A 12,421-nucleotide genomic window follows, 5' to 3' on the forward strand; every position below is an offset into this window, starting at 1 on the left:
ACCAAATTACGATTAGTTGCTTTGTGTTGGGGAAGCCAAATGTGGAAAGAAAACTGGAAAACGGCTCTTTGCTTTGCTTGACTTGCAATCAATTTCCATTACGCCAACCACAAAAATTACAATATGTAAATTATTTGTTTAAATGCGATATTGATTGCAACATAAAGAGATGTTGACAAAACCTTCCACTTATATTTTTGCTTTTTTAAAACAAGCTAGGGAAAACAAAAAGAAAAGAAAGAGAAAGTAGGATTAACACAAATATGGTTATTTACCTTATATTTCCTAGGTTTTTAAAAATAAGATTTTCTAGAATACTTATGGTCTTATGCATATTATGAATATATTAAATATTTACAATTAAATGTACTATTTATTTTTATTATACACATTTCAATAACTATCAATTAATCATATTTAATAAATTTAAATATTTTGAATTAATGTTTTTATGAAATATACAAAGTAAAAAAATCAATTTTTACAGAATCAAATTTTTTTAAAAAAATTTACTTTTGTGAACAAAGAAGTACATTTTACTTGTTCATAGTAGTCTCAATTTTTCAGGTAATCGTCATTGTCAAATTAAATATATTTTTTTGACAACAAATTAAATTTTAATAGTTGAATTTTATTACTTGAAAGTACAAGATAAGTAACAAGTATAACAAAACAAATCAGCGACTTAAATTGATATTACTCTTTACTTGTTATATGATTAAAAATGATAATTAAACCAAAGAATGGAAGCCCAAAAACAGAAAAAAGTATTTGTCGTAAGAAGTAAACATACTTTCGTATCCAGATGTTTATGTCTCTTGTTCATTATTTTTCTTTATAACGTACAAATTGGAGTAGTTTTTGTATTTTTTTCCAAGTCGAGTAAACCAAACAAATTTTTATATTCCTTTTTAATAGAATAAGTAATTCTTAAGAACTCGTATATATTATTTTCAAATAAGAAAAGAATCAGGCATAACAACTAACTTACAAGTAACATATGTGTGGATAAGTTTTTAAAATAAAACTAGAGCTTGACCCGCGCATCCGCGCAGGTGTTAGTTTTTTTATAAGTGAATATTTATTTCTATAAGTGATAATATATATTTTAAAATTTACCCATTCAATTTTTTTTTAATATGACATTTCTAAACACAATAATTTTATAGTTTATATTGAGTAGTTTTATTTTATCACATAAACCTTTAACTATATCATCCATTTATTTAGAATATGACCTGTAAAGTCACACAAATGTATTTTTATTTTTTATGGATCAGAATTTTATGATTATATTGTTGTATAAACTGTTTTTATGGATCAAAATTTTATGATTATGTATAATAAAATTGTTGTATACTATTTATTATGTATATGTGGAATTAGTAAAATAATTACCATATAATGTATGTAATTACGAAATGTATATATAGAATTAAATATTTTCAAACACACATATGTATAATAAAAAAGGAAAAGACAAAGAATATTAAAAGTTAAGTTTATTAACTATTGTTGCCATGATCTTTTAGTTAGAATATGATTTTGGAAATACATTAATTGAAGAGAAAAGACAAAAATCCTAAAGAATAGGTTAATTAATAATTTCAGTGGCATGCCATTGTAAATATAGTGGAAAACTAAGGGATAATCTAATTTTGTACTCCTCTTTTAATAGATTAGATATACTTGTTTTCTACAAGTTAAATATAAATCTAAAAATCTATTACTCAAGACAAGTTAAATATCATATATATGTAAAATAGCAAGTATTTGGCTTGCGTCCATCTTAAGTAGTATGTATGAATCAAGATATAATCAAAACACCAGAACTAACGCAAAAAACCAATCATATTGATTTAGTAGATAATTTAAAAACACGGAAACAAAATAGCAATGAGAGAGAATGTGATTACATTACAAGGTCTATCATTAATGGTGATGATTAGTTAGACTGTGGCTGTAGAATTTTACCTGTAAAAGTTTAGCTGTAGATAAATTGGTTGTATCTATAAAGTTGTTACTGTAGATTATTTTTGTAGAGACTTTTGTTGTGGTTAAATTTATTGTAACTATAAGCTATATGCTGCAGATATTTTAAAATAAAATATGTGAAATATATGATGCATATATAAAATAATTATTATTTTATCACATAAAATAATTTATATTAATATTTTTTAAAAATTATCAAAGTTTATTGTTATTTAAAATGTGATATGTAAATAATATTTATACTATTTAAAATACTTCAGTAATTTAAAAGCACCCAAAATTAGAGTAAAATATTTATAGATATTTTCTTATTAAGATTATCTTATTTATTTGATATTATAGATTTTTTTTTTAATTCTACAGTTTCTATAGCATATAAATGAAATATGTAGGTTTTTTAACTAAAATACATAAAAAAATGTTTGCTTTATTTTTTTGGTTGTAGCTTTAAAAATAAAACTAAATCATAATTGGTAAAAGATAATAGAAATTTGATGTAGGTTTTAACTTTGAAAAGTAAAGCTAAAACATGATTGGTAAAGCTTAATGATTTAGAAAAAAATAAAGCTAAAGTAGGTTGATAAAGCTCAACCAATCATATTGTTAAAAAAGTGTTTTTACAAGATCGATATTTTTTTTTATAATTTAATCAATATAAACTATTTAAAATTTACAAAATAATTATAAATATTAAAAAAAGTAGTAGAATACTGGAGTAAAAAAATGTAGTAGAATATTGATAAAGAAACAGAAAACAAAAGTAATAGTAACAGTATATATTTATTATTTAATATTTGTAAAAAGTCTAAAAATCAATTTTTCGAAATAAAGAAGTAAAACTAAATATTAGTGTCTAAGACCATCTTTAACCCATACCTATTTTTTCCTCTATAATTTCCACAAAAATAGAGTAACTCTATTATTGGATAAGTTTTACTCTAATGGTTTACTCTATTATAGAGGAGAAAATATTGGTATTTCACTTTTTCACTCTATATTTGGAATGAAAAAGTGAAATCTCCAGTTTCGAAAAAAAAAGTGAAATCCCCAGTTTCGAAAAAAAAAGTGAAATCCTTCTACTTTTTTTTATGTTATAGATAATTCTATTATAAAGTAAATTATTGGAGTAATACTTATTATATATAATTACTCTATTTTTGTAAAAATTATAGAGAAATAATAAGTATGAGTTGGAGATGTCTTAAGGTACTAATGAATATCTCTAAAAATTAATCTTGAGAAATGGTTTTCGGTCTTTATAATGGTATAATAGTATAATTTAAAACATAAAAAGGTGAAAATGAGTCAGGTTTAGTCTTTTAAGCCATACCCAATACTACACTTATTTGCAGAGTGAGAGAGAGAGAGAGAGAGGGAGAGAGGGAAGAAACAGCCATGTTTTGAGGAAGGAGACATGCATCATCATCATCATCATCATCATCATCATCATCATCTCAAGATTATTACTTAACTTCTATTTATCTCCATCTTTTACCAAATCCAAACACCCTCTTTTGCTTGAATCAGTAAGTTTTAGATTTGATTTCTACTCTGTTAACGTGCCCAGAAAATTTGAGTTAATCTCACTTCACTCTCTTTGAAAAACTCTTTATTTTCTTCTATATATATATATTGGTTTGCATGTTATGCTTTCTATGTCAGTTTCATGAATCAATCTGCTTCACCAAAAAAAAATATTCTTTTTCCAAAAAGTTTGAATCTTTCAAATCACTGAGCAATCTTACTGTGTAAATCAACACTTGAATTTGGACTTTAGGGTAGTTTTATAAAATTTGTGGATTCATTTCTCTCTTAGATTTGCTGATTTTGTGAATCATGATTCTTGCTTGGTTCAGTATAAAAAAAAAATTCAGTTAAAAATGATTCTTGCTTGGTTTGAACATTAGGTGACAGACAATGCAAGTGCCAACAAATTCAAACATTCAAGGATCTCAATCCTTCAGCTTAACAAAGAACCTGATGATGCCCTGCTCGATGAAGCATTCGGGTTTACAGCTGCATGATCAAGATTCATCCTTAACACAATCTACTGAAGAATCAGGCGGTGTGTGAAGTTGCCAGCTTTTTTGCATTGATCTGAATATTTTAGTCACATTACAAGAAAACCGCTAAAAGTTTTATGCTGTGTCTTATGGTTGGTTGTATGCAGGTTACATAGTAAGCCCACGGGGAAAGGCTATTGCAAGTTATACCAAGTCAACAACCACCTCGTCCATGGTGTCTCACGATTCTGTGTTTCCTCCTCCTTATTTCAATGGCTTCTTGGCTCCTGAATATGCATCCCAATCAACGGTAATATACCGTCTATGCTTTTCACAGTTTTGAATAAAATAGGCCGTTGGTTTGTTAAATTGGAAAATAAAAACTATTTGCAGGTGCTGCCTCATGTAGAGATGATGGGTTTGGTTACTTCAAGAGTGCCATTGCCTCATAACTATCAAGAGAATGAACCAATGTTCGTCAATGCCAAACAGTACCATGCCATTCTTCGTCGCAGGAAGCATCGTGCTAAGCTTGAAGCTCAGAACAAACTCATCAAAAGCCGTAAAGTATGATGATCAATCTTTTCAGCTTTCCCATTTGGTTTAAGACGACACCAAGAGATCTTTAAAGATTTTTTTTTTTTTGCAGCCGTACCTTCATGAGTCTCGCCATCTTCATGCTTTAAAGAGAGCAAGAGGCTCCGGTGGGCGTTTCCTCAATACAAAGAAGCTTCAAGAATCATCAAAATCACTCTGTTCTAGTTTGACCACACCGAGCTCCAGTTCAGACCGTGACAACATGTTCATGAACGCACCGTTCAGATTCTCAGGGTATCCATCAACACATCATGTCTCAGCTCTCATGTCAGGGACGTGAGAGTCATAATCTTGCTCCAGTTGAAAAGGGGAAGTCATCCTTGGCTATAAAAGTGTATTTTGCTTCTTTACAAAGTTTCTGCCTTTAAAAATTATGTTGTTTTCTATCATCTGGAAGTTCACTCAACTCTACATTGATTGAAGTAACTTTCATATCATTGTCAAACTATATTGTTAATTACAAATACATTATCCTATGAAATACACAAATGCGAGAAGAATTACATTCAATTAATCAAAGATTAAAATTAAGGAAAACTATGGTCAATAATAACAAGATTCTTATCCGACGTCGTTTCACTTTAGCGGGCCAATCGAGGCCAATCGAGGAGTAAAATTCAAAAGCCCATTGGGCCCACCGTTTAACCGCTAAACGCAATAGATGACCGAAATAAAAGAGATCTCTACTTCTTCTCTCCCCATAAAGACGCAGAGAGCGATAACTCGCCGCCGTTCATTAACCTCCGGCGTGCATCTACCGAACTCCATCGACTTTGTCTTGTGTTAGATATCTATTGCCGTATCTACGGTTGATTTGATCCTTTGTTCGAATCTTGGCATTGATGAAATTTTTGTAGCTAGGTTAATTCTCCGTCTTATTCGGAAGCTCTGAGCTTCAAATTGTATCTAATGGCTTGTGTTTTCTGTGTTAGTGAGTGAAAATGGCTGGAGAAGGTGAGGAAGATATGCCTAGAGACGCTCTGATTGTCAAGGCACATCAGCAGCTCATGTACTAATAAACCTACTCTGGTCTCTTCACTCTGTGATGCCTTTTTTTTTCTCTTCTACCTAATTTTTTTTTATCATTTTCGAGACCTTGTTCAGAATCTCATGTATGTGTCTCTCATTTAAAGCCGTTGATTATATTGCTTAGGTTGTATGTTATGATGGGTCTGCGAGGACTGTAAGCCAAGCAATAAAAATAACATAGAATAAAAGGGAGTTTTGTTTGGGGTTCCAAATTTTGCTGGGGTCTAGACATGTTTGAGAGGGAGTGTTTGTATTTTGTATAAGAACTTATGTACAAATTAATTGTTATTTACATAGTTACATGCTTAGGTTATTAATAATATATATACAAACCCGTAGCACTTTCTCTCTTTCTCGTCGTTTTCAACGGTCCAATGCGCATGCGTTGATCACAATCCTGTAGTTTCGTATAAACACAAAGCAAATGAGACCATATGTAAGTCAATGTTGCAATTATACAAGAGACGTATAATCAAAACAAGGTGACGGAGTTGATTATATTAACCATTCATAAGAAGTGAGACTTGCGGCATCGGCTTCACCGGCGGAAGGGACTTTCTCGGCGCTGAATGGTCCAAAGTTATCACATGGTGTTCCCGCTGCATAGATAGTTTATAAACCTTTTCATTTGTGTTCTTAGAAATAAAATTATACTAGTATAAGATAAATATGAATTGACCTTCGTAAATATTTATAGAACATACCATTCGTTTACTCTTTAAGAAATAACAATGGTTTTTTATACTATATAGGTACATATGACGAACATTAAAAAAATATTCATTCTTTTGTTCTTTAATTTAACATTGACATGCTTTAAAAAAACTATTTAAAATCTATCATTACGTAACACCTTGAAACCATGCAAAATGAATACAATGGAAATAATCACTCGTCTTTTTAACATTTTCTTTTGTGTAGTTTTAGAGGAAGGAGGAGAAATAATTACGGGTCAAAGGCGTCCCCGGGTTGATGCTTGACCCGGTCGGAGAATCCGGGACAAGACCCGGATCCATCTTCAATTTCCCGAGTCCACAGACATTGTTATTCGCCTTGGTAATGCTGGATAGAGGAGATCGGACGGTGGATAAAGAATGAAGCTTTCTCAATTTTCCGAGACCACTTTCCGGCGCCGGTCCGGCCACCGTATCATCCCACAGCTTGTGTAGGAACCCCATCCGATCAAAATGTTATCCAAAAATATATAGCTACAATATATATCTTTTTACAAACTATTTGGCTTTTTTGTCTTTTATCTTCTTATGCAAGGAAAATGGTTTTATAGAGGTAGAGAGGTGAGAAAGAATATATTTAGTGAGGTTAATTATTAGCTTTACCTTAATTAAGGATGTTTTAATTATGGATACATATGCTGACTAATCAAATACATGTATCTTCCTAAGGTTTTTCTCTAATCTCGTTGTACTTTTAGACATGGTGAATATCCTATAAGGTGGTGTGTGTCATCTTGTTTCTAAGAAAACATAAGTTTCAGGACACTCAAGTTCAAAGTTTTGTTTTTTATTTGCCAATTGTTTCAGACAAGATAACATAACAACAACAGCAACAACAACAGCATGATGATAATCAGAGTTCTACATTTACACATACCATAAAGCACAACAACAACAGCAACATCAAATCCTAATCCAGCAATCTAGAGACGGTTTTTAATCATTGCAGTATCAGAATAAAACATTTTGTGTGTTCAATTGTCAGCTACTTACATCGCCATTATTCTTGACATCATCATCATTGATCCTTGGCTTGCTCCTCTCCTCCTCTCGATCGTTCTGAGTCATCTCCATCTGAGTTTTCAAGAACTGCATTCTCTGCAACTCCATCTCTTTAACGAACTTCATCCTCTCCTTCTCCAACTCCATCATCAGCTTCAGCTTAGCAGTCTCCGCCTTCTCGTACGCCTCGGTGAATCCAAGAATCGCCTTCGCCACATCTCCAACTCCACTCCCTCCTAACTCATCCATCTTCAACCGCTTCGACACCAGTTGCGACGGTGGTGGTGGTGGGAGACTCTCAGCTGAGTCAGGAGGAGAATGCTCAGGCTCAGGATCAGACTCAGACTCAGTCTCGGAAGCACTCCGTTTCCTAAAATGCCACCTCATCGAATCAGAGCCTCTCTTCAAAACCGTTCCTTTATTACCCTGACGTCGTCCCATTGGAGCCTTAGTGTTGTTGCCACCAGCAGCACCGATCAAAGACTCGAGCTTTTTGAAGAAAAGCCATTTGCTAGGCCCATCACCAGAAGCGATCTTGGCCTTCTCCTGCTTATACTTCTTCTTCACCGTATCGATCCTGTTCTTACACTGAACATCTGTTTTGAGGTACTTGCATTGACGGCTCTCGTTCACCACCTCTGCTACTTCCTTCCACTGTTGCTGCTTCAACGTCCCCTTCCCCGGCTCCGAGAATCGCTCCCCCCACGCTTCGATTAGAACCTTCGTCGCTTCTTCGCTCCAACAATCGTCTCTCCCTCCTCCTCCTCCGCTTCGTCCGTTTCTGCTACCTCCAACAACGGAAGGAGTGTGAACCACTAAAGCTAGAGATTGAGGCGGTTTCGTCGCAGAGGCCACCGTGACGTCGCTGGTAGGTAAAATCGGAGGAGGAGAGGAAGGTGCAGGTGACAAGGAATCTCCAGGAGATTTTGGGGACCGAGTCTCGTCTTCTTCGTCCATGGATTTTTCAGATCTGAAGTTGTTTTGGGAAGAGGAGATCCGAGATTTTTTTTTCTGACCGGCGAAGGGATAAGGTCACCGGATGCGTCATCTCCGTTAATTGACCCGATACGCAAATTGACGAAATGGCCCTTCACACTTTCCCTTAATAACATAATAACTAGATAATAAAGACAAACCCTTAGCTTTATAAATCGGTTATAATAAACTTGATAAAGTATTCTATAAGAATTTATAATTTAATTTAAAGGCTTATAAATCGATCGTAATAGTTTTAAATAAGGGCAATTGTCAATAATAGCACATTTTGAAGTTTATGTCTCAAAAATAGCACTCGAAAGAGAAAGTCACAAAAATGATATTTATTAAAAGGTAAAATATCTCTTATACTCTTGGTTTAAAATTAAATAAACAAACAAAATAAATAAAAATAAAAAAAATAAAAATAAAAAAAATGAAAATGAAAAAAATAATTTTTTTTTATAGTTTCAGATTATATGTTTTCAAATTCGAAATTTTATAATTTTTTTTTTATTTTTTTTCAAAATTTTGTTTTTTATTTTTTTTCAAATTTTCTTTTTATAATTTAAAAATACTTTTTGAAATTGTTTTTAAAATTTTTTATTTTTTATTTTAGTATTTATTTTTTGTAAAATTTTAAACCCTAATTCCAAAACCCCATCCCTTAATTCTAAACCCTAAGGTGTGGATTAATTAACCCAATGGGTATAAATGTATATTTACCTCTTTAATGAAACCTATTTTTGTGACTTTGAGCCTTGAGTGCTACTTTGGGAACAAAAATTTGGTTTTGTGCTATCCTAGTCTTTTTCTCTTTAAATAATGCATAAGTGTTACTAAAATTTTTAAACTATTTAATCGCATTTAACAATAAAACTCTTCATGGATCGAAAAATAATCTTTCAACTAAAAATTTGATGAAAGAAATCCTCCACTTTAATTATGTTAATGCCTGTTATCCTCTGTCAAAAATACTGTAATGGAAAATGAGACATGGAAAATGAGACGTTAACAGAACTAAACATGAGAGTTTTTTTTCTCAAATTTTTAGTTGAGTGGTTTTTTACGATCCATTTTTAGTCGAAGAATTTTATTAATAAAAACCCATATAAATATAATAGCAACGTGTACATTTCCATGGTATAATTGTAGTTTAATTTATTAGTGCCAAGATACTATGGTACTTATTACTATTACCATTTGAATTGTTTTTCAAATACCTAGGATTTGATCAGTGCAGAGTAGATTTTTTTCGGCTAATATGAAATTTGATTTAAATTAGTGATTTTATTGGGATGTAGTATTAAGTTTCAACTTCCTATTTTATCAAAAAAACGAAACGATTTTTTTTTATTTAAAATTATATAATTTATCAATTAGTTTATTTAAGATTTTGTATATACACTCTCTTATGTAACAATATTATATTTATATTTTATGTGCATTTTATAAGAGTTACATTTGTTGAATTGGTTAAACGTAAGATTTACTTGGTAGATTTTGGACTAATTTAATAGTATAGATTTTTATGGGTTTTAATAATTTTTAGCAATGTTTTCGTTACCCTGGCATGCGGTCGAACTAGTAAAACTGGTGATCCGTATATAATCCAGTTCAGATTCAGTTAAAATACAATATTTAAAATGAGAGAAGACCTGGTAAAAATCAGAAAACTTGTCATCAACCTGCGATTCGTTATTTGTTAACACGATAAAAACCCATAAAACAATATTAAAGAATATGATTCAATTTTTGATATATTTTTTAATAGCACATAAATTTAAATAAACTATATAATTTATGATTCTTTAATAGTCCATTCACTATTGATTGATATATTTGATATGGATACTTTTAGGTGTTGTATAATGATATTGATTTTGTAACTACAAATTTTAATATGTGGGGTTTTCTAATGGGAAATTGCCACAAATAACACATTCATAGTACCACTTTTCATGTTTACACCAACCACTTTTATTTTCACTTTTAATGAAGGATAAAAAACAATTATACCCTTAGGGTTAACTAATCTAGACTTAGGGTTTAGAGTTGAGGGGTGGGGTAGGGTTTTTGGAATGTGAAATTTAGGATTCAAATAAATATATAAATAAATACTTAAAAAATATAAAAATTTTGAAAAAATAGTTTCAAACATAATTTTCGTTTTTCAAAAAGAAATTTGAAAAAAATGAAAAAAAAATTGAAAAAAGAAAATTTCAAAAAAAAATTTATAAAAAGTTCGAATTTGAAAAAGTATAATTCGAAAACATAAAAAAAATTACTTTTTTTAATTTTTTAAATTTTAAATTTTTGTATTTAAATAATAATTTAGTATATATATAAATAACAATGGCATAAGAGTCTTTTGCCATTTAATGAAGAATGTATTTTTGAAAATATCTCTTTCGTGGTGGTAAAAATGAAAAGTGGTACCATGAAAATGGTAAACATGTAATTTACCCTTTTCTAATATTAATTGCAGGTTGGTTAAATGCAAACTAATATGAGTGTTTTTAAGTTATTAGAATTAAGGTTTACGTTGACATTTGACAATGACCATATACCCTTTATAATTTTTGATGTAAAAGAGCAAAGAAAAAGAAAATATATGAAAAGAAAAGCTGCAAGATGGAGAAGATTAACATAGTTTTGCAAACATCAGATCTCAAAGAAACATGAAGTAAGACTAACATGGAAGTTGTTTAAAGGTTTTAAGAGATATATAATGGTTTTGATTCATGTAGAAAAAAATAAAATATTTTATCTCAGAAAAATCTCAAAAATTTAGGAAATCTAGTTATAGCACCTATTAAATTGACTACATTTTGTTACAGAAATATATGGTAATATATTGTTAGTCAAAATTTAAGCTAAAACAAAAATATTATTAGTCAAATGAAAGAGTGCAACAACCTTATTTAAGTAGATTTTTCATAATGTTTATGTTTTCGAAATAAACCAAATTTATAAATAATATAAATTCGCATTTTTGATTATGTATCTACACTTAAATGTTACACATGAGGCCAGTGGCGGACCCATGATATATTTTTACCTAGGTCATAACTTTTATTTAAACCCAAACTATAACAAAAGCACAAACAGAAGCATGGATTTTTTTTTAAAAAAGGGTGCAGGAAGCGGTATTCGAACCCAGGAAAGGAGTGTCAGAGGAGGAAATACATAGCCAATTGTGCTGTTAGCGAGTACATGATATAGCTTACAAACAAAATATTTAAAGTTAACCTGTGTCAGCTGACCCACCTTTCTTCCATGTGGGTTCGCCTCTGCATGAGGCATTACATTCATTGTTCTGAAGCATGACCCGTGGTTAAACTGACACAATTGATGACTCTATATGTAATCCGGTTTTTTTTAAACTTGTATTTTAAAATTCTATAAAACCCGCAAAAAGCCGCTAATATCTGGGACCCGGCTACCGGTTGAACTGAGTGACCCATTATGTAATACAATTTGACTTAAATTTTTAAATTTAAAGTATTCTAATTTATGAATGTTTAGATGAATGGTGGATATATTATGAAAGTGATGCTCTAATTTTAAAAAACTTAGCTATACAAATTTTTAGGCAAACTAATTTATCATTTTGCTGTAAGCGTAATAGATCAATATTTAAGATATATCAATATTTGAGAAAATGCATACTCAAACAGAAATAGATTAGAGCATCAACGATTCGTGTACGGATATTACAATTTAGTGATTTAAGTTTGAAATAAATATAGTTGCTTACTTATTTATTTAGTTTACTCTATTGTTCACGTGTTATTAGAAATTTTGATGTTTTGTTTTTGGTTTATTTTAAATTTCTAATTTAATTTAATTATTGATATTAGACATTTTAATATTTATTATTTTTCATTTTGTTATATATTGTTATTATATATCTAATAATAATCTTTATTATTATATTTTGACCTGCACTTTAAAGCGCGAGATGGATTTTTGTACAAAAAATCATTTACTGAAAATTAGAAATTTTATAGATATGTTTCTTTTTTATAAAAACATATGTTTTTAAGGTATATATAATAAAATTAAAATTTACATAAATATAAT

At 30.3% G+C, this 12,421-nt stretch overlaps 3 protein-coding genes across 3 annotated transcripts; 1 reads left to right on the forward strand and 2 right to left on the reverse strand.

Annotated features, from left to right (window-relative positions):
- The first annotated feature begins 3,430 nt into the window (after positions 1-3,430).
- Positions 3,431-4,901, forward strand: LOC125601980 (nuclear transcription factor Y subunit A-5-like). Its single transcript, XM_048773918.1, has 4 exons — positions 3,431-3,521; positions 3,903-4,308; positions 4,392-4,565; positions 4,648-4,901. The coding sequence occupies exons 2-4, from the start codon at positions 4,231-4,233 to the stop codon at positions 4,873-4,875; spliced, it is 480 nt and encodes a 159-aa protein (XP_048629875.1). The 5' UTR covers positions 3,431-3,521; positions 3,903-4,230; the 3' UTR covers positions 4,876-4,901.
- A 993-nt stretch (positions 4,902-5,894) lies between these two features.
- LOC125601981 (dormancy-associated protein homolog 4-like) lies at positions 5,895-6,824 on the reverse strand. The gene is made up of 3 exons (XM_048773919.1): positions 6,574-6,824; positions 6,130-6,223; positions 5,895-6,021 (listed from the first exon to the last, which is right to left on the reverse strand). Exons 1-3 carry the CDS (start codon positions 6,800-6,802, stop codon positions 5,988-5,990), a joined length of 357 nt encoding a protein of 118 aa, XP_048629876.1. The 5' UTR covers positions 6,803-6,824; the 3' UTR covers positions 5,895-5,987.
- Positions 6,825-7,127: 303 nt separating this feature from the next.
- On the reverse strand, positions 7,128-8,474 carry LOC125601982 (trihelix transcription factor ASIL1-like). The gene has a single exon (XM_048773920.1). It carries the CDS (start codon positions 8,315-8,317, stop codon positions 7,340-7,342), a length of 978 nt encoding a protein of 325 aa, XP_048629877.1. The 5' UTR covers positions 8,318-8,474; the 3' UTR covers positions 7,128-7,339.
- Between the last annotated feature and the right edge of the window lie 3,947 nt (positions 8,475-12,421).

This window comes from Brassica napus, unplaced genomic scaffold (assembly GCF_020379485.1).
Source record: "Brassica napus cultivar Da-Ae unplaced genomic scaffold, Da-Ae ScsIHWf_270;HRSCAF=446, whole genome shotgun sequence".
Classification (NCBI taxonomy): domain Eukaryota; kingdom Viridiplantae; phylum Streptophyta; class Magnoliopsida; order Brassicales; family Brassicaceae; genus Brassica; species Brassica napus.

Bases quoted from the DNA above. Each gene is read 5' to 3' on its own strand.
- LOC125601981 (XM_048773919.1), bottom strand. From the start codon at position 6,802: ATGGGGTTCCTACACAAGCTGTGGGATGATACGGTGGCCGGACCGGCG. The intron at 6,224-6,573 runs GTAATTATTTCT...CTATCTATGCAG, and splicing joins CCCGGGGACGCCTTTGACCC to CGGGAACACCATGTGATAAC. The intron at 6,022-6,129 runs GTTAATATAATC...ACGAAACTACAG, and splicing joins AGTCTCACTTCTTATGAATG to GATTGTGATCAACGCATGCG.
- LOC125601982 (XM_048773920.1), bottom strand. From the start codon at position 8,317: ATGGACGAAGAAGACGAGACTCGGTCCCCAAAATCTCCTGGAGATTCC.
- LOC125601980 (XM_048773918.1), top strand. From the start codon at position 4,231: ATGGTGTCTCACGATTCTGTGTTTCCTCCTCCTTATTTCAATGGCTTC. The intron at 4,309-4,391 runs GTAATATACCGT...AACTATTTGCAG, and splicing joins AATATGCATCCCAATCAACG to GTGCTGCCTCATGTAGAGAT. The intron at 4,566-4,647 runs GTATGATGATCA...TTTTTTTTGCAG, and splicing joins AACTCATCAAAAGCCGTAAA to CCGTACCTTCATGAGTCTCG.